This window comes from Meriones unguiculatus, chromosome 20 (genome assembly GCF_030254825.1).
Source record: "Meriones unguiculatus strain TT.TT164.6M chromosome 20, Bangor_MerUng_6.1, whole genome shotgun sequence".
NCBI classification, from domain to species: domain Eukaryota; kingdom Metazoa; phylum Chordata; class Mammalia; order Rodentia; family Muridae; genus Meriones; species Meriones unguiculatus.
Window position 1 is genome coordinate 48,214,533 of NC_083367.1, and position 23,630 is coordinate 48,238,162.

The 23,630-nt window shown below is 41.7% G+C and overlaps 1 protein-coding gene across 5 annotated transcripts in view; it reads right to left on the reverse strand.

Annotated features, from left to right (window-relative positions):
• Positions 1-2,439: 2,439 nt before the first annotated feature.
• The window catches only part of Qrsl1 (glutaminyl-tRNA amidotransferase subunit QRSL1), a 29,839-nt gene continuing 8,648 nt past the window's right edge, over positions 2,440-23,630 (reverse strand). For 4 of the 5 annotated variants that reach the window (XM_060373616.1, XM_021636421.2, XM_060373615.1 and 1 more), the window contains 9 exons: positions 23,489-23,587; positions 22,255-22,351; positions 15,867-16,034; positions 12,268-12,443; positions 12,076-12,188; positions 10,032-10,224; positions 9,417-9,534; positions 6,623-6,828; positions 2,440-3,043 (listed from right to left, as the gene is read on the reverse strand). In XM_060373616.1, coding sequence (XP_060229599.1) covers positions 2,826-3,043; positions 6,623-6,828; positions 9,417-9,534; positions 10,032-10,224; positions 12,076-12,188; positions 12,268-12,443; positions 15,867-16,034; positions 22,255-22,351; positions 23,489-23,498 — 1,299 coding nt within the window. In that variant the 5' untranslated portion in view covers positions 23,499-23,587 and the 3' untranslated portion in view covers positions 2,440-2,825. The remainder of the gene's footprint in view (positions 3,044-6,622; positions 6,829-9,416; positions 9,535-10,031; positions 10,225-12,075; positions 12,189-12,267; positions 12,444-15,866; positions 16,035-22,254; positions 22,352-23,488; positions 23,588-23,630) is intronic. The other variant, XM_060373614.1, reaches the window with a different exon arrangement.

Sequence of the window (23,630 nt, forward strand, 5' to 3'; positions counted from 1 at the left end):
ATCAACAGCTGGAAATCTTGTTATTCTAATTCGGAAGTTATTGTTTACATTAGAAGGTTCAGGCGATGGACCAGTTAGATGGGGCAAGTGGGTTAAGGCCCTTGCTGAAAAAGTCCAGAATCTACCTAAAGGTAGAAGGAAAGAGCTAACTCCACAAAGTTGTTCCCTGACCTCAACACTTTCCTTTCTTCATGCACACACACACATACACACACACACATGCACCAAAAAATTAAGGAGTTGTTCTGCGGCACATGCCATCTTTTTCCAGATGGCTCACATTCACTGTGATAACACAGGCCTGGGGCCACCTTCTGCCCCTCCAGTTTCAAGTGATTTACGTGGGGGCCAGCATGGAACACTCGTTTTCCCCCTGTCCTGTGCCCCCATCCTGTGTGTTTCTATGTGGGGTCAGGATACCATGTTTTATAAGCAGATCACATTTTCTCACATAGGTCTGCTTCTGTTGTCGATTTTAACTTTTCCCTCCCCACCTTAAAAGTCATGTCAGTCAAATTCTCCAACAATGATGTAGCACAATGAGAGATCCTGGGTTTATGGTACAGACAGAGGAGAGAGAAGAGAGCAGGAACTGCTCCACTCGTTTCCACATTTAAATGAGTGCAGCTCAGGAGGACAAGCAGGCATAAGAGTATTCTCCAAATGCTCTTCGTTTCAAATGTACGTATCTAGCTAGGTGTGGTGGTGCAAGCCTGCCATCCTAGCATTTGGGAGTTTAGAGTTCGGCCTGAGCCACATAGTGACTTCAAGGGCAACACGGGCCACACGGCGAGACACAGCCTCCAAACCAAACGTGTGTTTAATCCTGGTGTTCATAAGGGACGTGCTGCTGGATCTTTCTGAGTTTGAGGCTAGCTATGACTACATAGTGAGACCCTGCCTCAGAAAACAAGCAAATAAAAGCAAACAATAGCAAACCTGCCCCTCCCCCCACAAACACAAATCAACAAGATCCCAACACAACCAAAACCCACATTAGATATACTTAAGGAAAAGGCTGGGGCAGACCAACTGCTTGAAACCAGTCAAGCTGACGAGAAGGGGTTTAGACCAACTGAGGAGCCTGGGAAGGACACTCTCCCACCTGTTCAGGTGTCTTCAGGCTGTGCAGTGTGCCCAGGATCCCAGCTGTGTAAGCTGTCATCCATGCTGGGGTGGGCTTTGGCGATACAACTGTCTTTGAGTCATTTCTGCTCCTGTAAGTAACCCCTCACTTACACTTTTTAAGTAATCCCAGTAAAACTCATTAATTAAAAAAAAAAACAAAAAACAAAACAAAACAAAAAAAAAACTGGGGCAAAGGTTTCTTGCTTTAGTTTTTGCTTGCTTTTTATATTACATTAACTCTTTCAACTAGGATGGTTTTCTTTTGTTATCTAAGTATTCCAGGGGAATGGATCCAGATTCCTTATATAAAACCACAGAGATTTGTATATTTTTCCCATAGATTTTTAACTTTTAGGTTACTTAAGATCACTAATTACCATACAATATTTTTTTGCATAGACTCATTAAAGTACGCAGAGCAAAGCCTTTTAGAACATTCTAGAATTATTGTCATCTTTTTATACCCTGTTTTGATCTGTGATCTGTGGCTCGTGGTTATCTCTATAAACGTGGAATCAATGGCTATGGAACGCCAACTGTAGTGCAGTTTTCTGATAGATATTTTTCTTTCAGGGGTTCAGTTGAATTTATGAGTACAAGTGTGCCCAGCACATGGACTATTCTATGTGTAACCAGACTGAATATCTGGGGCTGGAAGGATCCCTTAGAAGAGGGAACATTGTTAATGAAAGTGAGAGGGAAGTTGAATTTCCTGAGACAAAACAGTCCAGGGACTCTGCCTCAATATTTTCTCATGTCCTTCATATTTATAAGTTTTTCTAAGCAAATAAATGTATTACTGTAATTCAGGTTCCGACTTTCATTTGTTGTCAAACTAGAATGCCTGGTGAATGTGAGGTGACAAGTGTCCTAGCAAAGACAGGGAGATGACAATGATGACACTTCAGAGGAGTAAATGTAACACTTCTATTAGAGTTCATCCAACCTGGGCTCAAGAAGTCCAGATAGAGAACACTGATGAAGATGAGCAAGAGGCTATGAAAATATGAAAACCCTCAGGCACTCTTCATAAGGAAGATCTTACCGTGCCATCTCTCTGGCATCTTCACTGAAGTCTCTTCACACTGTGTTACTTGGGCAATTTGAACCTTCCTCCCTGAGGTTAAGAGGGAGATAATTCAGTGTAACACAGAGCTGTCCTGGCTTTGAGGCCTTAAGCTCTGGGAAAAGGGAAGCCAACATTTAACCGCTGAAGCATCCTCTACCAAAGGACAAACTGCCTGTCAGAACCAGTCCCCTAATGAGTTACTGTCACTGTTTGGTGGTAAAGATGTACACATTTTGAGACAATTATTACTAAACTTAGTTTTATTATAATCTCTGTTCTTTTTAATGAAAATTATGCAGAATGCCTTGTTTTTAGGAGCTTGTATTTCTGCGTTACATTAAAATTCAGTACTTGAATTTATGGATTACAATGACAGTATAGAAAGTATAGAATATTACAATTAACAGCTTTACAGGGATTTGAAGAAGTGATTCAGGGCAGACGAGGTTGACAGGTCTGAGTGAGCTTACCGATGCTCTAAAGAACAGCACCTCTTAGAGTCATTTTAACTGCGCGGTACAGAGGTGGAGATTCAGTCGTGTGGCAGAGGCCTTGCCTAGCAAGCTGAGTCCAGCGTTGGGTTCCCAGCATCCAACTGCTAGCCAATTTGGTGATTCTTTGGTCAATACTAGTTTAGAGAAACAGAAGTTAACTTTCCGTTTTCGAGAACCAACGTGCCATCATCCATGAGGTCTTGCAGTTGAATAACAGGAAACTGTACTTGTTTTTCAAGCCATTTGGCAACTGCCAGAAGTTGTTGGTCATAAAATGCACGTCCAATTAACTGCAGTCCTATTGGCAAGCCTTGGCTTGAGAGGGCTACGGGGACATTCACTGCTGGCAAGCCTGAGGAAGAGAAAGAAACCATCAGTTGAATTCTCCTTCCCTGTGCTTACACATAAAGAGAGAATAAGGCTTAAAACAAACTATGAAGCCAGATGTGGGGGCACATGCCTTTAGTCCCAGTACTCAGGAGGCAGAGGCAGGAGTTATCTCTGTGAGTTTGAGGTCAGCCTAGTCTACATAGTGAGTTCTAAAACAGTCAGGACTATGCATATAAATCCATCTCAAAAAACAAAAAACAAAAAAACCCCCAAATCCTCCAAACCGTGGTAAGTCTACCTCCATACTTTGCACCATGCTTTATCCATATAATAGTTCATATGGAATCACTGTGTATCAGTTTACAGAAACCATTATTTCCTCTTTATAGCTGTACTGGATTCCAACTTGCAGCTTTGCTGTACTTTATGCAACCAGTCTTCTACAAAGGGCACTTGGGTAGTGTTCAATGCTTAGCTATTTTTTTTTTTCCTTTTGGTTTTTCAGGGACAGGTTTCTCTGTGTAGCCTTGGCTGTCCTGGACTCACTTTGTAGAATAGAGATCCACCTGCCTCTGCCTCCTGGAGTGCTGGGATCACAGGAGTATGCCACTATGACTTATAATGCTTAGCTATTTTACACAGTGCCTCATAGACACATTTTCTGTTATTCTTGAGCTCTTGGGTAAAGCATGATTACTTCATGAAATGACTACTGGGTGTGTAATAAAGAGTGCCCCTGAAGGAAGTTTTACCAGTTTGAATATACACCAGCAAAACAAGAGCTGCCTCTCCCACAGCCTGGGCAACAGCGTGTGGCTGTGGTTATGAATCTGACAATCCACTAGATAAGAAATTGCTCATAGGAGTCAGAATTCTAGGTTTGGGGCAAGAAAGTACAAGACCCTGAAACACCTTGCTGTGCCATATAAAATAGTTTTCGAATTTAAAAGCAGTCAGGTGTAAATGATGCATTGAAGTCGATAACCGGCCAATGTTTAGACAATCTGAACATCAAAGACTATAATGATAGTAATGGCTTGTAAGACATCACTTTTTTGTTTTTTAAGAAAAGGAAAGCTCATTTAGAGACAGCTTCTAGCTAACAGATGTAGGAATGACAGAGAAATCAACATTTTTTTTTTTTAATTTTCAGGATAACAATTCAAGGATTATCAATGGATAAGAAAATTGGGTGGGTTCCAGATAAATGGGGAATAAAACAGTCACACAATCCCAAAGTGCCATTTGAAGGAAGATCTCAAGGGAAGGGGGAGTAGGAGGAGGGAGGCTGGGGGGGATGAGAGAGTGGATAAGAGGGTGGTGGGAAACTAACACTAAGGTAAACTTCCTGATAATGTGTGTACACGTAAAGGCTTAAATGGAGTTACCCTTAGTGAGGGATGATGTTCCTCCCGGAAGCCATGGACTGCCAAATAAAAGCCCTGTGCCAACTGTCGTGTACCTTCCCTTGACATGTTGGTCAGGGTTGGGGTGTCCCGAAGACATCCCCCAAACAATGCAGGCTGTTGCCACTGCATTTTATTTCCTGCAGAACTTGATGGTAAGACTTTACTGCTGAGCACACCACACACTCTGGCCACAGTATGAAAATGTCAAAGAATAAACAAAAAATGTTATGTATGTATGCATGTATGTATGCATGTATGTATATATCTCCATCCCACAATGTAATGGTTAATTGTATGTCAACTTGCCACAAGCCAGTTATCAAGAGGAGGCAGCCTCAATTGAGAAAATGCCTCCATAAATCCTGGCTGCAGGCAAGCCTGCAGGGCATTTTCTTAGTGATAAATGGGGGGGGGGGGTCCAGCCATTGTGGGAGGTGCCATCCCTGGGCTGGGGGTCCTGAGTTCTATAAGAAAGCAGGCTGAGCATGTCATGAGGAGCAAGCCAGTAAGCAGCACCCCCATGGCCTCTGCATCAGCGCCTGTCCTGCTTGAGTTTCGGTTCTGACTGCTGTTGATGATGATGACGATGATGATGATGATGATGATGATGATGATGATGATAATGATGATGATGATGATGATGTGGAAGAGTAAGCCACTTTCCTCTACAACTTGCTTTTTGGTCATGATGTTTCATCATGGCAGCAGCAGAAGCCCTAACTAAAGCACACGAATTGCTCAGGAACAATCTGGCAGCTAGCTTCTTACTTTCTTTGTATCTCGGTGTTGGCCCTAGCCTTGCATTGGGTCCGAGACAAGGGCTGCTGCTCACTGCTGGGTATTCAGTGACTCCTGGGGAGTGTCCAGTCTCTGCTTCCCATGGGAGCACTGGGGTTGCAGATGCACACCACTGCAGCCAGCTCCATGCAGGTGCTGGGTCTCTGAAGTCTGGTCTTTGTGCCCAAGCAGCCAGTGCTCTACCACCAAGCCATCCCCTCAGCCCCATGAGCGATTTTCCTAAGCAAACAACTTAGATTTCCAAAGTGGGACAGATGCTTGCAACTGCTTCCTGATGTAAGAAGGAGCTTCCTACTAAAAATGTTTACTTGACCCAATTACAAGGAAGTAGTCAGGAAATCAAGCATGCAGCCTGAACTCTTCAGGAAAGTGTCATTTAGGAGAAAATGTTGAAAAGGTGGGGATTTCCCACAGAGAGTGAAGGTCTGGGGAAAAGTGGCTCAGCAGGCTTCCTTTTCTATGTAAAATAACTTTAGCTGAACATAGAAAAATGGCTTTATCACATGTGCCATTACACTCTGCCCCCCGATTCAGCCGTTCCTTTTCTTCCCCCAGTGAAGCACCGCTCCCCATGCGGCCCAAGCCCTGGACTCAAGGTGAGCACCACCTTTTCTTCAGGTGTCATAAGATAAAGAACAATCGAACCAGAACCCTTAGCCCAGCAAGAACACCTTTAAAGGAGAAACAAGACACTGACCTAAGGAAAGCTTAGAGAACTTGCTGCCAGCTGACCTACCCTAAAAGACAGGGAGAAGAATGTCTGCCTTTAAACATGGAAAAAGTAATAAAAGGAAACCCTGGGTCTCCTCTAGGAACAGAGTAAAAGCAGAAAACAGACGTGATGTAAACCTCAGAGTCTGCTGACTGAAACACAGCCCGGTGTAGTTCTACAAACAGTAACAGATACATTGAGGTGATCGCTACAAACCTTAAAAAAGATAATAAACAACAGTGGATATCAGGGCAAACCAACATTAAAAGACATTTTTGGCACTGCTGAGAAAATATGAAGATGGACTGTATTTAGATTATTTGGGCGCTCATATTAGTTTTCTCAGATGTGACAATGGAACTGTGTTTAGGAAGGAGAGTCCTTGTTCTCAGATTGGTGCTAAATTACTCCGCTGTAAAACGTCACAGCTAAGTACAGCAAGGTTGGGTGGGGTTGGGGGCATGTGTAGAGAGACAGAAAGAGAAGGAAGTGGATGTAAGATTTAACAGGGATGGATCAGGGTAAGGGCGTGTATACAGCAGGCACACACAGACCGCACACACACCCTCCGCAGTGTTCTAGAAGGGGAGGGCACTGTTTTCAGGAAACAGTCAGCCTGAACTGGAGACCGGGGAGTCTTTCTCAAACTTCGGAGAAAACCACATCCTCAAGGACTCCTTACCTGCCATATTTACAGGCTGTGTGAAAATGTCATCCTGGGCACTGCGCGTCCTGTTGTCTTCCTTGATGAACTCCGAGTATGGGACAGCCTCACTCAGGGTTGTGGGGGTCAGCAGGACATCCACTCCAGAGTCAAAAACGTGCATGAAATCCTTCACAATGAGACGCCTCACTTTCTGTGCTTTGACAAAATAATTCTCATAATTTCTGTGGAAAAATACAAAAATATCTTAAAAGATTTTCTCTGCTTCTGCTTTTGTTTAAGGCAATTCTCTTACATTAGGTTATTGAAGAACCACTGAATCCACAGCTTTATGATCAGGGACCACTAAGACCATTATTGGACCATTATTGCAATTTTACCCAATAACCACAAAATAATGCTGTCCAGTAGGGATATCACTAAGCCAGAACATTCTTTTCCAGTGAGATACATGGTGTAAATTGCTTTTAGGTACAGTAATAATGGAAGTTTTGTTATGTAAATGCTTTTGCCCTAACTGTCTCATGTGGGTGTGGCTTTTGCCAGTTGGCAATGGCCTTCCACTTGGGGCAGGGAGAGAGGTGTGGTCGAGGGCTCTGAGAGTAGAAATATGAGAGCTGAGAAAGAGAAGGTGTGGCGGTCTGTGTTGGCGTGTGGTGAGGAGCAGTTTGGAGAGACCAGAGAGGACAGTGTGGCGGTTTGGAGTGGACAGACAGGGAGGAAAGCTTTGGGGCGCAGCGGTGTGCAGGATACTGCTGCTGGCCACATCTGCAGTTGGTAGAGATTGGTATAGAGCCCTAAAAGACCCATTGACCCTCAATAGCCAGGAGAAGTAAGAGGCCCTCTTTCTCCAATAACCTTCTCTCTCCTACGTAGGGGTGGAAGGGAGGTTGAGGCCTAAACACCCCGGATAAAGCAGAGTGTAAAAATGAACGTTACATACAGTAGATGAAAACTTGGGGCCCAGGGGCTTTTGCAACTTTCTATCACCACATCTCAGGCTAGCTACAGTGTAATGATAACTGCCTCACATCTGCCGGAATCAGACAGTCGGGAGCAGTCCTGGAAGCAGCTTCCAGAAAGAGAAACAAGGAGAGCAGGCAGTGTCACAGCTCTGTATTTTATGAGCAGTCTAGGAGGGCAGAGAGAAAGTTAAAGGAAGGGTGCTCAAACACTATTAGCAGATTAGGAGAGAGCCAGACACAGACTTAACCACGAATCACTGATGCAGAGAGAGGGAAGAAGAAAACTCCTCAGCCTCTCCTGAAGCTGCTTTGATGCGCTAGGCTCCTCAGGTGTAAAGCTGGACATGACAATAACTCTGGTACCACTGAGAACTAACTGCAAGATAAAAATATGAATTTTCTTTTCTTATATTTTATTTTCATTTTAACCCTATGGAAATATCACATGTCCTTCCCACACCATCTGGCCAACGGGCTCGACAGATACAGATGCAGCTTTCTACATAGTCCTTTGTGGAGCAGTCTTTCCCTGCAAATCCTGTCTCCATCCCCATCATATCTGGGGTTTACACATGCACAGGATGCCCAGTTTGTAAGTAGGAGCTGGGCTTTGAACTCTGCTCCTCATTATTATGCAGCAAGAACTCCTTACCACTAAACTATCTTTCCAGCTCCTTATCCTTTATTGTTGTTACTGTTTTTTATTCATTTGTTTGTTAATAGGATCTCATGTCCAAGGCTAGCTTTGAAGTCACTATGCAACCAACGATGAACTTGAACTTCTAATCTTCCTGCCTCTACTTCCCCAGTAATGGGATTATAGGGATGTACTACCACAATATCGATGTTGGGCATCAAACCTGCTGCCTCAGACATCTAGGCAAGTACTCTACAACTGAGCCAGTAAGTACTAGATATAAAGATTTTAAGGTTTCACTGTGAGCCTCAGCATCTCTTTTGAGGTGCTGCTGGGTAGAGCCTCTCAAGACAACTCTGTCAGAAAAGAGAAAAGGACCTGGTGGTGACAGGAGTTCCACAAAAAGACCAACAGAGCCAACTAACCAGGGCCCAGAGGGGCTTGCTGAGATTGAAGCATCAACCAAGGACCATACAGGAACTGGACCTAGGCCCTTACAAAGATGTAGCAGTTAGACACCTTAGAATTCATGTGGGTTCCCTACCAAGGGAACTGGGGACTGCATCAGACATGGACTCACTTGCTAGCTTTTTGATTACTTCACAACTTGATGACCTAGGGTGGATGGGAAAGGAAGTTCTCCTTTTCTGAGGAAAAGGGAATCGGGGAGGGGGAGAAGGGGAAGAGAAATGGGGCTACCACAAGGATATAAAGTGAATTTAAAAAAAGAAAAGAAAAGAAAAAAGAAAAATAAGCTTAAGGAGAAAAGTATTGTTTTCCTTTGAGACCAAGAATTTTGACAAACAATGTTTTGGCTATTGCTATGACATGATGAAGGGGATATTTTGTAAGATGATAAAGCTATAGTGGCAATGATTTATTTTCATTGAGTATAAACTAGAAGCAAAGATATTGATAATGAGATTATTGTCTTTGCCTTAATACTGCTAATATCAAATATTCTTGCTTAGTGTCTGCTTAATATCAGTTTCAAAATTGAAATTTACTTGTCATAGCATGCTCTAGGAGAATACTAAATAAAGGCAAATGTCTATTTAAAAAAATTAAGGTTCAAGAACAGCAAAACTTTATAATATAAAATTTTAAAGTTTTCAAGAATAGCAAAAATTCTTTTTTTTTGTAAAAATTCTTAGATATAAAAATTTTAAGGTTTCAAGAAAAGCAACAATTCTTAAAGAAACTGACTTACTCTTTTAATAAGAAAAAGTTTCCTGAGAGAATTCTTCCTCTCACCACATCATTGAATCCCTCTTGTCTGGTTGCAGCATACATGGCTTCAGTGGACGCATCAATGTTAGACCTGTGACCTGAGCACAGAGATAAACATTTCTCGAGAAAGGACTAAAGGCTTGGCTATAAAACAGTACTGTGAACAATATGGATCTCAGAGAGCTTTCCTGAGCTTTCCTATTTGTTTGTGATTGACTGACCACTTAGTTATTAGGACTAACCAGAGAAAAAAGAATAACCATGAAAGAACTTGATGTCATCCATCCATTCATCTATCCATCTACCTATCTGCTGGTCTGTCTGTCTGTCTGTCCATCTGTTTGTTCATCCATGCATACTTTGACTGAGCTCTACCTTGTCAGACACTACATAGGTTGGGCTGTGCACACAGACAATCCCTTCAAGATTTTTCCTTCAGTCCAGAGAACCAAACATAAAACAGAGGTATGATGATTACATAAGTTCAGTACTAAAATAATAGAGGAAAAATGATTTCCTGAATCATTATAATAACTACATGTGAACCTTTCAAATGTTTGAGGTATCTTAAGCACCCCCAGAACAGCCATCTTACCATATTGTAGCCCATCAAATCTTGCCATATTCGATGCCACTTCTGATGTGCACAGCACGTGGTAGCAGACAATTGAGTAGCAGGTGTGTGGCAGGGAGACTTCAATCACTTTGGCTCCCTCAGACTCAAAGAGGTCAGCAGCTTGGGACCAGAGAGACCGAACTTCACTTGACAACTCTGGTACCAGATATTCCTTAGAGAAAACAACAGACACAGAAACTGGAACGTCTAGACTGACTGGCAAACATCTGTATACTAAAATCTTTGGCAGTACGCTAAAACACTGATAATACAGCTGGTAGGTGCCTAGGAAGACAGGGCTGGAAGTGTTGGTGGCATGCGAGCGAGTGCAGTCCTGAGCAGCGTTAGCCGGATGTGACAGTGTAAACTTCGTGATCTGATGGGGCGCAGCTGCTGTGCTCGCTACGCAGCAAACGCCGGGTTGACACTTTCAGAGGGTCTCTCAGCTTTTCACAACCATTGCATGGGCAACATCATCCCTCAGTTTATGGATGAAAAGTAGTGAGAAGAGGGAAGTGAAGCAGCATTCTTAATGCTGCACATCACACCAACATAGGATCTAGGACTATACTAGGTTCACTTCTAAAGCTCGGGTTTACCTTGTTCTTTAAAGAAGGCACACAGTGTTACCTTGGCGAATGTCTTTTTAAAAGCATCAATTCTCTATAGTGGGGGAATGTCTGTAGATGCATTGATTGTAGGGTTGTAGAGGTAATGAGTGCCATAGCAGAGGGGTGGAGGCCAGGAATGCTGGTAAACATTCTGTGATGCAAAAGATTGTTTTCCAACACAGAAAGAACCTTCTAGAATAAAATATCAATGGTGCCAAAAGTCTCATTATTCTGCAGGGTAACTTATTTTCTTTTAAAAATATTTCTAAAATATATTAAATATTACTATGTTGTCAGGTATATAATTGGCTAAGGTGGTACACACCTGTAATTTTAGCGATTGAGAGACAGAAGCAGGAGGGTAACTGAGTGGGAAGTCAGTCTGGGCTCGGCAGTGAGGAGCACCCATTTCACTAGAGCTTGGTTTCTGGGACCTACACCAGGCGCCTCACCAGCACCTGTAACTCCAGGAATCTGATGTCTCTGGCCTTACAGGTACTTTTATATCCATGCGCAGACACACTCACCAACATGTGATTTAAAATAATAAAAGGGACTGGAGAGATGACCCAGCAGTTAAGGACACTGGATGCTCCTCCAAAGGAAAGAGTTCAATTCCTAGCACCCAGGTCAGATACTCACAACTATCTATAACTTCAGCTCCAGGGGATATGATGCCCTCCTATGGCCTCCATAAGTACAACACATACACACACACGGCACCAAATATACATGTAGCAAAATATCCATACACATACAAAGTTCTTTTTAAATTAAAATCTAAACAAACTCCATAAAACATGCATACACAGACGCATGGGCACACACACAGGTTTGATATTTTTTTACTTTAAAGTGTCAGTAATTTATTACTTATGTGGATAGATTATTAATTGCTATTGTAATAAGTACAGTCTAAATGCAATAATAAAAATAAATGTAATAACATATAATGGGTCCTTGCTAAAGAAGGTATGCATATGTCTTTTGCATCAGGGATCAGCAAACTGTGACCACAGGCAAGATATCATAGTTATTCACTTTTGAAAATAAAATTTTACTGGTATACAGACATATTTCTTTATTTACAGATTGCCTATGGCTGCTTTTTCACTATGATAGCCCAGATCTATGATCTATAAAGCCCAAAACAGTATCTCTTTCTTTCCAAGGAAAGTTTACAGACCCTTGTTTATCCTTGTTTTATAGGATAATTAAACTCAATCCTCACAGCTCTCCGGGTCTGTATCTTATCATCCCCATTTCACAAATGGAGACACTGGGCTTGGGGGTAGGGGGGTAGTCCACACAGCCAATAAAAGTGGGGGAACAGAGACGCAAACCCACCAGATTGCCTCCTACTTCTGTGCTCTGCATTTGACTTGCCAGTTTTTCTGAGTAACGGAAGTTACCTTTGGAATTCCTACACACAGTCCGCTCACATCCATTGCGTTGGGAGTCATGAATGGCTTAACAGGGTTTTGCACTGTGGTGGAATCTTTGGGGTCATGTCCAGCCAGTACACCTGCAAGGAGAAATCCTTACGTGGGGCAGACAAATTGTTTACAGTGAGACTTACAAATAATATGTAACCACAGAAATACCTAACACCATTGCTGTATCATCCACGCATCTCGTAAATATTCCTGGCACATCCATTGAATTCACCAGGGGAATGAGGCCATGACGGGAAACTAAGCCATAACTTGGTTTGAAACCAACAATCCCACAATGGGCAGCAGGGTTTCTCGTGGATCCGCCGGTATCTGATCCTAGCGCCCTGGGATTGAAAAGAGAGTTATTGTCAGAGAAACGACATTCTTTAGTTGCACTTAGAACCTACCGCGTAAGAGTGTACTTCCCATTAATCACATAGGGTAATCTATACTCATTTCAAAGGATTGAAATGGTACAGTAAAGCACAAAGACTGAGCAAGAAACACTGTTAGCATTTTGGCAGACTCAACCCTCCTTCCTGCCTCTGCCTCCTGAGTGCTGGGTTATGAGCATGTACTGTGCCTGGCCTTTCAAATGTTTGTAAAAAATGTGTTTTTCTTTTTTGGGGAGCATTTTTTAATATTAAGTTTCTATCCTTGTTTGTTTATAATCACCTACCAAAAAAAATCACACACACACACACACACACACACACACACACACACATATATATATATGGAGAATACATAGAAATATTTAAAATTTTAAACATTTTAAAATATTTAAAAATAAGTCACATAAAAATAAGCAGTATGCTTTCACAAACTAAACACTGTCGGGGGCTGGAGAGTTGGCTCAGCGGTTAAGAGCACTCTCTGTTCTTCCAGAGGTCCTGAGTTCAATTCCCAGCAACCACTTGGTAGCTATACCACCTGTGCTGGATTCTGATGGCCTCTTCTGTCATGTAGGCATACATGCAGATGGAGCACTCATATACATTAAACAAACAAACAAACAAATAAATCTTTAAAAAAAACACAAAAAACTAAACACTGTCCCCAGAAATCCAGATACCACCCCATTGTGCTCCTACTCGGAGTCACGGCTAGAGATGTACTATAATTTACACAGGCAGTTACACTGCTTTCATCTGGCATGAGAACTTCTAGCGAACCTTTGTTGATGAACAGCTTCACACACAAATCTCTGCTCCTGTTTGAGTGCTTTTAGGTTCTGGCTTCTAAGAAACAAGGTTAATGAACAAAAAGGTCTGTTTGTTATTATAAATTCTTATATGATCAAAACTTGCTGCAGATCAGGACAACTTGCATATTTATTTGTATTGAACTGTGTTTTAATGTTTCAGCATCATCACTGAGTTTTTAAAAATTTGATTAATCTGACTTAAAAAATAGTTCTTAAATGTTCACATTGAAAAACTTTTCATTATCCAACAAAGTAAATGCTCATTTCAAGCCTAGAGAATATGTGCTATTCTTATTAAAAAACGAAAAGGAACTACAAAGACTAAAATCTAGGGGAAAAGAGTAACATGAAGGACACTGTGTTAAGTAAAACAAGCCAGTCACAAGACAGTGCATGTAGGAAGCACATGAAAAAAGTATTGACCACAGTCGAATCCACAGACAGCAAGGATAAGGCTGCCAGATACTGGGGGCTGTGCAGGGGCTAATAAATGCTGACCTTCAGTTTTCCAAGATGAAAAAAAAAATTCTGCAGATTAAATGCAAGATTACATACGCATAGTTTACCACAACTGAAAGTTTAAACAATTGTTTAAAAACAACGTTGTTGGATAGTACATGCCTAATACAACATTAAAGTATTGAGCAATTATATGATATATAAGTAAAAATTCTCTTACTGCAGCACCCATAATAGCTCTGTTACAGACTTATTTTTTTTTTTTTTTTTACTTATTATGTATACAGTGTTCTGCCTACATGTGTGCCTACATGCCAGAAGAAGTCACCAGATCTCATTATAGATGGTTGTGAGCCACCATGTGGTTGCTGGGAATTGAACTCAGGACCTTCAGAAGAGCAGCCGGTGCTCTTAACCTCTGAGCCATCTCTCCAGCCCCCCAGTTACACACTTTCATCCAGACACCCTCCTATATGACTGACACCCATGTCCCGGTAATAATCACTCAGCAGGAGCTATATATCCTGTCCCTAGCTTGTTTTCGTTTAATGCACCTTGAATAACTTCCCACATCACTCTCTAGTGCCATGTCTCATTCTTTCTATGTGGCTCAAGAACCTCCTTATTAAAAACTATAATAAAACAAATGAATCGGTGCAAGGGAGACAGAAGCACACTCTTTACAGTTAAGTTACAGTCAGTCTGAAGTTACCTTTGGTTGGTGCTTCTGATAAAATCTACCGATTATATTGAAAGTATTGCTTCGGACGGAGTAATGTGCCTAACAATAACATGCCTCTTGCGCTCTACAGAAAATGCAAATTGTATTTCCTTTCTCACCAAGTCCATGTAAGCTACAAAGTCAGTCTGTTGCTTTCATAATTTTAAAAAGATACTGTCTCTTATTAGCATTCACTGACGGCTGTGTAGAGGTAAAACCTACATTTCCATAGGAATTATGTGTCAAAATGCCATCTTCTCAAAGTAGGTTCAGAAAGATGAACAGTAAGTGGGATGATGAGGGGAGAAAAAACGCACCTGATCCTGCACTTCTAACCTGTCAGAACGCTCATTAATATTAATGCAATGCTGTAGCGCTCGGAGATAAAGGAAAGGCCGTTTCTTCTTAACAAGATTTCAGGAATATGAAAATGAAAAGTCTGAGAAAACTACAGCTCCGTTCTGAAATATGTAAATAAATTACTGGTTGCAATGCCTGTGAGAGAGTGTAGTCTCAGTGGATAATTAGAAAGAAAATATATACATATTATATTACTGAGAAAAAACATTCAACTTACTTAAATTGAGAACGATAAATATTTATTCACTATTCTTTAGGTGGTTAAGGATGTTTGACAGGTCAGACACATGCCCGTGGGCTCAGCACTCAGGAGCTGGAACAAGAGGATGGGAGGTTCGAAGCCACTGCTGGCCACACAGTGGGAGTGATGTCAACCTGGGCTGTAAGTGAGACCTCACTTCAGACACCAGTTCTCTTTAGAAAAGAGGAGATGCTCTTAAAAGTGGGACTTAAAACATGGCTGGAGGGCTCCCATCAGCGCATGACAGATAATCAGCCCCTGAGAAGGCTGAAAAGCTCTGCTTAGGGAGACACTTCCAGTTGCTGATTTATGGAAACACTGTTTTAAATATCTCGTTGATACACTAAGGGTTTTTTTTTTTCTTTTTGGAGATTTTCTGAAGGCTGAATCACCATGACCAGCTCATCAGCAATGAACCGAAGCACTCTGTCATTTACATACTGAACAGATGCCAGAATAAATTATTAAAAAATAAGATGCATGCAGTCTATTCATGTTCAATGTTTTATTTGGCGAGATCCATAAAGCCATGTTTTAAAAGAGTCGGAGACTACAGAAGAAAAGTTGAAATGTTATTTTAAATTAAGTTTTAAGGTACAAAGTTAACACGGTGGGCCGCAGTTGAGTACACCCGACATCATTTCAATACTCCCTTAAGCACAAACAGCGCACCAAAAGGAAAAAGAGATGGCAGGGTCTGACTCCCTGAGCTGCTGGGCTCTGCGTGTGGCGTGGCATGGGTGCTGGGTGGGGTTTAGAGTGGGCAGAAAGCGTCTTACGCAAAGCAGGTGAATGCCGCCACAGCGGCTGCGCTGCCGCCCGAGCTCCCTCCAGCTATCAGCCAGCACGAGTCCGGCTGCTCTCCGCGCTGCCTCCTTTCTCTGTGTTGCTTTGAGTAACTCCAGGGGTTCTTAACTGGTCCAAACACACCGTCTGTGCTTCCGGATCTGAGATGGAGAAGCAGAGCACTACCTTAGAAAAACATCCTCTCCTGTCGCCAGGGACACTCACGGGACTTTTCTTAGGCGACTGTGGCTTGAGATGGAAAAGGCTGAGAGGCTGAGACTATCACGTGCAGCTCTTAATCAGGCAGGTAAGGAGTGGGCTATGGACCTAAGTTTGTGGTGGAAGTGAAGAAAATTACTAAGGGAAGATTTCTCCCAGTTGATTATCCAAATCAGTTAGATGATTTCCCTTGTCAGCTGAGATCTTTCAGTTGAAAAGAGAAACATTCAGGCAATTAGGAAATCTTTTAAAGGAATTGCCCCCTTAATCAGAAGTCTCAAGAAAAGCATCAGTGTGGTAGCTCACACCTGTAATCTTGGCACTTAGTTGGCTGAGGCAGGAAGATTTCTATGAATTCCAGGCAAGCCTGGGCTACAGTGAAACCTGTCTCAAACCCCAGAACTCAAAGCAAAACAAAACAAAAAAACCCAACAACACCCAAACCAAAACAAAAAACAAACAAACAAAACAAAACAAAACAAAAAAGAGGGAAAAAGGGATGAGGAGACAGTGTGTAAGGGCCTTCATTTGAATTCCTAACACCCCATACGAAAGCCAGCCTTGGTCACACGCCTGTCATCTCAGCATTTTGGGTTGAGCAGGCATAGACAGGCGGACCCCAGGGCCTTGCTGGCCAGCCAGCCCAGCCTAAAGGCTAACCTTGAGGTTCGCTGAAGGACTCTCTATAGGGAGTCAGATGGAGAATGGTAGAGAGAGACATCCAATGCCTCTACATGGGCTGCAAGGGCACATGTACCGCATTTCCACGCATACATGTTACACACACACAGAAAGAGAGAGTTTGAGACTGAAGACAACTACCATGTGCAATGTTATTCATTTATTTTCTAAATGTGTCAAGTTTTATTCTCAAGGTGAACTGAAAATCTAAGTAAGCCCTTTACTTAGCTGTATCTCTTGGTAACATTTGCCTCACTGTTTGCACACTGTGTTATGTACGTGTCCATACACATTTTTCCCTGAACCAGTTAAATAAGTTATGCATATTGTGGTCCTTTTCTCTAAAGAGTTCAGGATGCACTTAGTATTCAATTCCTAAGAATAAAGGCATTCAGTTATATGGTCAGAGTATATTTATCAATCTTTACAAAATTAATGCCAATATTTTATATGATTCAATTTTGCCAGCTGGTTTAATAATGCACTTTACAGTAGCATATGTGCTTTCAGGATAAAGTAAAGAATCAGGTCTTGTATTTAGTTAGCATTCTTTCTCACTTTTCTATAGCAGTATCATCTATAATTAGCATATACTAATTACACAGAATATTGAGTTTCATTGTGACACCCCTATTCATATATGTACACAACATATTTAGATCATCTTCACCCTGCCATCCTTTCTCTTTTATTAATTTATATTTAAATCAGGTGTTCTGTGTAGTCCAGCCTGACCTCTCATCCTTGAGCAGCTAAAGACAGTGGGTTATTTCCAGTTTGGGGCAATTTCGGACAAAGCCAGCACAAGTTGTTCTGAAAGGCCCTATCCAGCACCACGTACAAATCAAAGTCCCATCTCATGGATAAAGGACTGAAAGTACTGGGTCCCAAGGCGAGCCTAGGTCTAACTAAAAGAAACTAGCAGCCAGGTCCAGGGGTGCGCACCTGCAGTCCCTACACTGCGAGGATGAGGCAGAAGGACAGTGAGTCTGAGGCCAGCTTGGGCTACAGAGACGCTCTGTTGGAGATACAGAGAACGTTTCTGAAAGAGCTGTACAGTTTGCATCCCCGACCTGTGACATGTGAGAAATACAGTTTCTCTCCACCCTTGTTAGTATTCGATAGTATCATTTTTGTTAAGTCATTCTGATAAATGTATGCATCTTACTGTGGCTGTAATTTTCATGTCCCTGATAATGACATTAAGTGCTTTTCATACATTTATTTGTTAATCATACATCATCTTTGGTGAAATGCCTGCTTTAATATTTGCCCATTAAAAAAAAAAAAATCATGTAATTGGAAAATGGCTCAGTGGTTCAGAGTGCTTCCTGTTCCTCCAGAGGGCGAGCGGCCAGTTCCCAGCACCCACACCAGGAGCTCACAACCACCCACAACTCCAGCTCCAGGAGACCTGACCTCCTCTTCAGGGCTCCATGGGTAACCATACATATGGCACACCCACAAATAATAATAAATCTTGGGTTTGGTTCCTGGTATGTCCACCCTGCTCCAATGGATGGCCCCACTCCCAGATATATACAGGAAGTTCAAATTGGACTCAACAGCCAATTAGTGAGAGAGAAGAAAGGAAGTTGTGGAGGTAGGAAAGGGGGTGGCTCTTGATCTGAGAGAATTTGGGGGAAACGAGACATGAATAGGATCGAAATTCACAGTAAGAAACTCTCAAGGAGATAAGAAAATATTACAAATTATAACTCTAAAATTAAAACATTAAAGAGTCAATAAAAAGCAGCATGCTAGGAATGAAAATGCACGGTTGTAATGCCACAGGGTGCTGCTTCAAGAAACTGAGAACTAACTTGGGCTTCAAAGCATGACACACAGAGTTGGACATTAGCACGTCATTTCGCTGTTCCCCTCTCTCTCAGATAGCAAGGCATTCGCTGAGTGAAAGTGTGTCAAACAGGAACTGGAGAGCACTGACTTACAGTTGTCAAAACTGCATCTGGCCAGGGATGGGGGCTGGGTATGGACCGGATATTCATGACCCAAGGATCTGGTTTGATTCTTGGAAGAGGCTGTGTGCTCAAGAATTTGGGAGCAAGGAGTGTGGCCATTCAGTTGGACCACAGGAAAATAGTGTGGGGAAATCACCGTTCATTTCAGGAATGTCTGTACCACTTATATCCCAAATGTGTAATCTCCTGCAAAGCTATGTACTGTACCTTTTGAAAATATATTTATGAATGAAAGAAAGTGTGGTGCCCTTAATTCAGGAGTTTTTGTTATCTGTTTTTCAATAAATATTTAAAGTTAAAAACCAATCAAGGTGGGAATGGCTCATTGAGTAGAAGTATACATACACACACATTTTTAAACTGAGCTGTTTACCTTTACATTGAGTTATATATGTATATATTTGGTTTCCTGAGACAAGATTTCTCTGTGTAGTCCTGGTTGCCCTAGAACTCACTCTGTAGATCGAGCTGGCCCTGAACTCACAGAGATCTGTCTGCCTGGGCATCAGGAGTGCTGGGATCAAAGGCGTGGGCCAACAAACCAACTAAAGCTCTCTATATTTTACATACAGTTCTTTCTCGGATTTATGTTTTGGACCTTTTCTTTTTCATTTTGAGGAAGCACATTTCAAAAGTTCTTAGCTTTATTCAAGACCAACCTACCAGTTTAAAAAATAGATTTGTATTATTTTGTATTCTAGCAGGAAAATCCTTGTCTCAGTCAAGGTCACAAAAAAATTTTTTTTACAGGTTTTTCTAAATTTTATCATTTTATAGTCTTTACATCCTTTGACCTTTTACTGTGGAACATTTTCATAGCATCTTTTTGTTTTTATGAAAACAATTTCAATAGAATACTTCTTGATTTCGACCTACTATCCATTTCCTTGTTATTAGATGTAGGTTCTGATTTTTCAGCTAACTGTTATAGGCAATGGTGAGCCCTCAAAGTATCACACTGGAGACATTATAAGGCTACTTTCACCCCTTCAGCCATGTTAATTTTGATCAGCTGAGAAAAGAAAACTATCCTAAAAGTCCATGTTCAAGTTTACTGCTATGCTCATTAAACATGTATCTACCAAGTACTCAGAGAAGCCACAGTCAACGTGATGGTCAAAGGGCTGTCTCTAGAAAACATGAATGCTGATTAACAGATATATAGGTGTGAAAAGAACCACAAAGAGGAGAAAATCTAAAGTACTTTTGGTGAGTGACTATTTTCCTCCCCCGACAGCAGGGACAAGGCAAGCTATCCGTTTTACACCTGTCTCCTCTTGCACGTTTAATTACTAACATATGCACATGACTGCAGATGACCACAGGCCAGAAGTGGGTGTTGCGTCACCTGAAACTGAAGATCGTTGGTGTGGTTACTGGGAACTGAGCTCAGGCCCTCTACAAGAACAGTAAGCCATGTTAACTGCTGAGCCGTCTCTCTACATCTCTAGTCTACACTTTTTCTTCAACTCTGCATTAACAATCTTAACTGGTTCAATAAGTTAGAATGTAGGTAAAAAATAAGAAAAAAAGCTGGGTGCAGTCATGCATGTCTATAATCTCAGAAACTGGAGAGGCAGAGGCAGAGAGATCTCTGAGTTTGAGGCCAGCCTGGTCTACAAAAAGAGTCTAGGACAGCCAAGGCTACACAGAGAAAACCTGTCTCAAAAACAAACAAACAAACAAACAAACAAAACAAATAAACAACAAAGAAGAAATAAAAAATAAATATGTCTCTGTTATCTACTCAAAATATTCCAAAGGATCTATAAAGATCAATTAGAACTAAACAAATGAAGTTTAACAAGGTGATGGGACAGAAAGTCAATATAGAAAAATCAGTTATACTTTTATGCATTTGCTATAAATAATTAGAAACTGATAAACTACAGCACAAAATAAGTCATGGACTGGACTATGGCTCAGGGGCTAAGTCTCAATCCAATCCCCAGTTATCCACATGGTAGAAGGAAAGAAGATTCCCCAAGCTGTCCTTTGAACTCTACCTGTACATTTCCAACCTCTCAAACTAAATTAATTCTTGTAATTAAAAAACATAAATCACATAAGCTCTATAGAAAGTTTACATAAAAAAAAATCTTAAAACTATTGCTGAGAAAAGATTAAAAAAAAAAATCTCAATTAGCACACACTCATGGCATTTGTGAATTAGAAGACACAGATGCCAGGTCAAAAGCAGCTGCTAAAACACACACAGAGAACGGGGCTGTAGTGTGTTCAGTCAGAGGACCGTCACTACCAGTGTCAGACCAGGTCCTCGCATAAGTTTACTTGTGTCTTCAGAGAACAAGGACAAGCCTGTCTTGTCTAAATGGCGCTGCCACAAAAATGTCCACATGTAACCCAAACTTTATGTACACCATATACAAAAACCTTAAACAGTATGGGTGGCATAGCTAAGTGTAAGCGCTAAGTCTATAAAACTGGGAGAAAAACCTGTCATTTTGGTCTGGATAAGGATTACTGGAAGTATTAATAGATCAACATGAAGCATGAATCATGAAGAAAAAATGATAAGCTGGACTTCATTGACATAAAAATTTCAACTCTTTAAAAGGCAGTCAGTGAGGCAGTGCGATAGGCCTGACTATCAGGGATCTAGAACCACTGAGGAAACAGGCCTCTGAGGGTTTCTGGACTGGGTAACAAGCTGGAAGACAGAGTGCTAAATGTGGGCGTCCTCGCTTACACTACTTCAGGGGCCAGGGCTCCTGACCAAGTCAAGAGAGAGCTTGCTGAGCAGCGGCATACATTGTTCTCTGCCTCCTGACTGCACAGGCCAAGCGACCTGAGCCTCAGGCTCCCACCACCATGTATCCCCAAACCGTAGGCTAAAATTAGCCCTTCTTTCCTTGCGGCGATTTGTCAGTTATCTGTATCACAGCAAAGAGAATAAAAGATAAGCCAACAACTTTGAGAACAGATTTGCAAACCACCTATCTGATACCAGACTTAGATGAAGAATATGTGAAAGAACTCTTATAACTCAAGAAACGAATTTACAAAGGATTTGGACAGACAGTTCACTGAAGATTCACCAGTGGCAACATGAGCACGTGAAAAAGTACTTAAGACCATTACTCAACAGGGAAAGATGTTCTAAAACCCAAACAGTGAATCTAGAGATCCGTTAGGCAACTGAATGCAACCTCACACTGGGATGAAGACCCTGACGTCAGAAACCTCAAGAAGCAGCTGCAGCAGCGGTTTAGCAGCTCAGAGCACGTGCTCGGCACCCACACTGCGCAGCGCTCAACTGCCTGCAACCCAGCTCCAAGGGACCCGGGGACCTGACCGCTGCTGTCACTTGCACATGTATCATTCACTGTCACATACACACACATACAAAAAAATAATACAAGTAAATATTCTTAAAAAGAATCCTCAGGAAGTGACCATGCTACCTTTCAGTATCTCCAAGCAATGGAATTAAAGGCACAGATGTTAAATCAAGAGAGTTACGGTTCATTTTACTTACCCCATAGCAAATTCATCTAAGTTTGTTTTCCCCATGAGTAGAGCTCCCTGATCCAACAACTTCTGAACTACTGTAGCATTGTAAGGTGGTATATAACCTGAAGAACAGGATTTTTATTATGTGAGAGAAAACCAAGAATAGGAAGCATGATTTTAAGTTTAGCCAAGTAATTATATACGGAGTATAAGTTATTCTTAATTTAAATAGCAGGTTGTACTTTCTTCTAAGAGTTAATTTTTTTCCTGCCAACTGTCTATTTTTCACAGACACTTATTACAACATTGACTTTTTATAATCTGAAAACACCGACTAAGAGTGCTATAAACTGTTGGATGGTAAGATAGACCTAATTCATTTGACATTACCTCCATATCCTTATGCTCTAAAGTTTTTTTTCTTCCTCTTAGGTAATGTTTTATCATATAGGAACTTTTATGGATTTTTTTTGGTTAAAAATACTCAGGAGGTAGAGGCGAGGGGATTCTTTGTGATTTTGAGTCTGGTGTAGATGACACAGGAAATTCGGGCCAGTCGGGGCTCCCTGGTGAGACGCTGACCACCACCACCACCAACCCGCACGCAGACTGAAACAAACCAAAAACCCCTGTAGCTTATATTTCAAAACACTCCAGCCCACCTAATGAAAGGACTCCTAGACTGCCACTTGCAGTGCGCAGCGCCTTTTCTTTTTCCACCTCTTCTTCCTATCCGGGTCCAAGTATTCTGATAAACATTCTTGTTTTCAGCACGAGAGCTTAGAGAATAACACTGAGGATTACTTCCTACACAGCGTTAAGAGATGGTGAGTAGATGCTGCTGGATTCTCAGCGTCTACAGGAGGGGTAAGGCCAGCCAGTGCTAAGTAACCCTGAAAAGGCTCCTAACCTTTGCAAGCAGCGCTCACTCCTGGGGCTGGCCAACGCTGTAGCAGTGAGCAAGCAGTGAAGGGCAGTGCTAAGCATGTCTCAGATACATAACTAGTTTCAGGTTATCCTGAAGTGTTAGTATTTTATCTTTAACATGAAAAACACTTTTTTTTGGGGGGGGGATAGGGTTTCTCTCTGTAGTGTTGGCTGTCCTAGACTCACTTTGTAGACCAGGTTGGCCTTGAACTCACAGAGATCTGCCTACCTCTGACTCCCAAATGATAAAATTAAAAGTGTGTGCTACCATCCACAGGCCCAAACCACCCACTTTTATGAATGTTTTAATGCTGTAATCAGTTAGACTTTACCTTTTAGCATATTTGATGCACATGTTGTCTCAATGCCAGCTGTGCTGAAGTTGTCTTTTACAGCAACAGGAATTCCATCTAAATCTCCAAGAGGCTGACCTGCATTTAAAAGACACAGGTGGGGTGGTGGTGGAAAGACGGC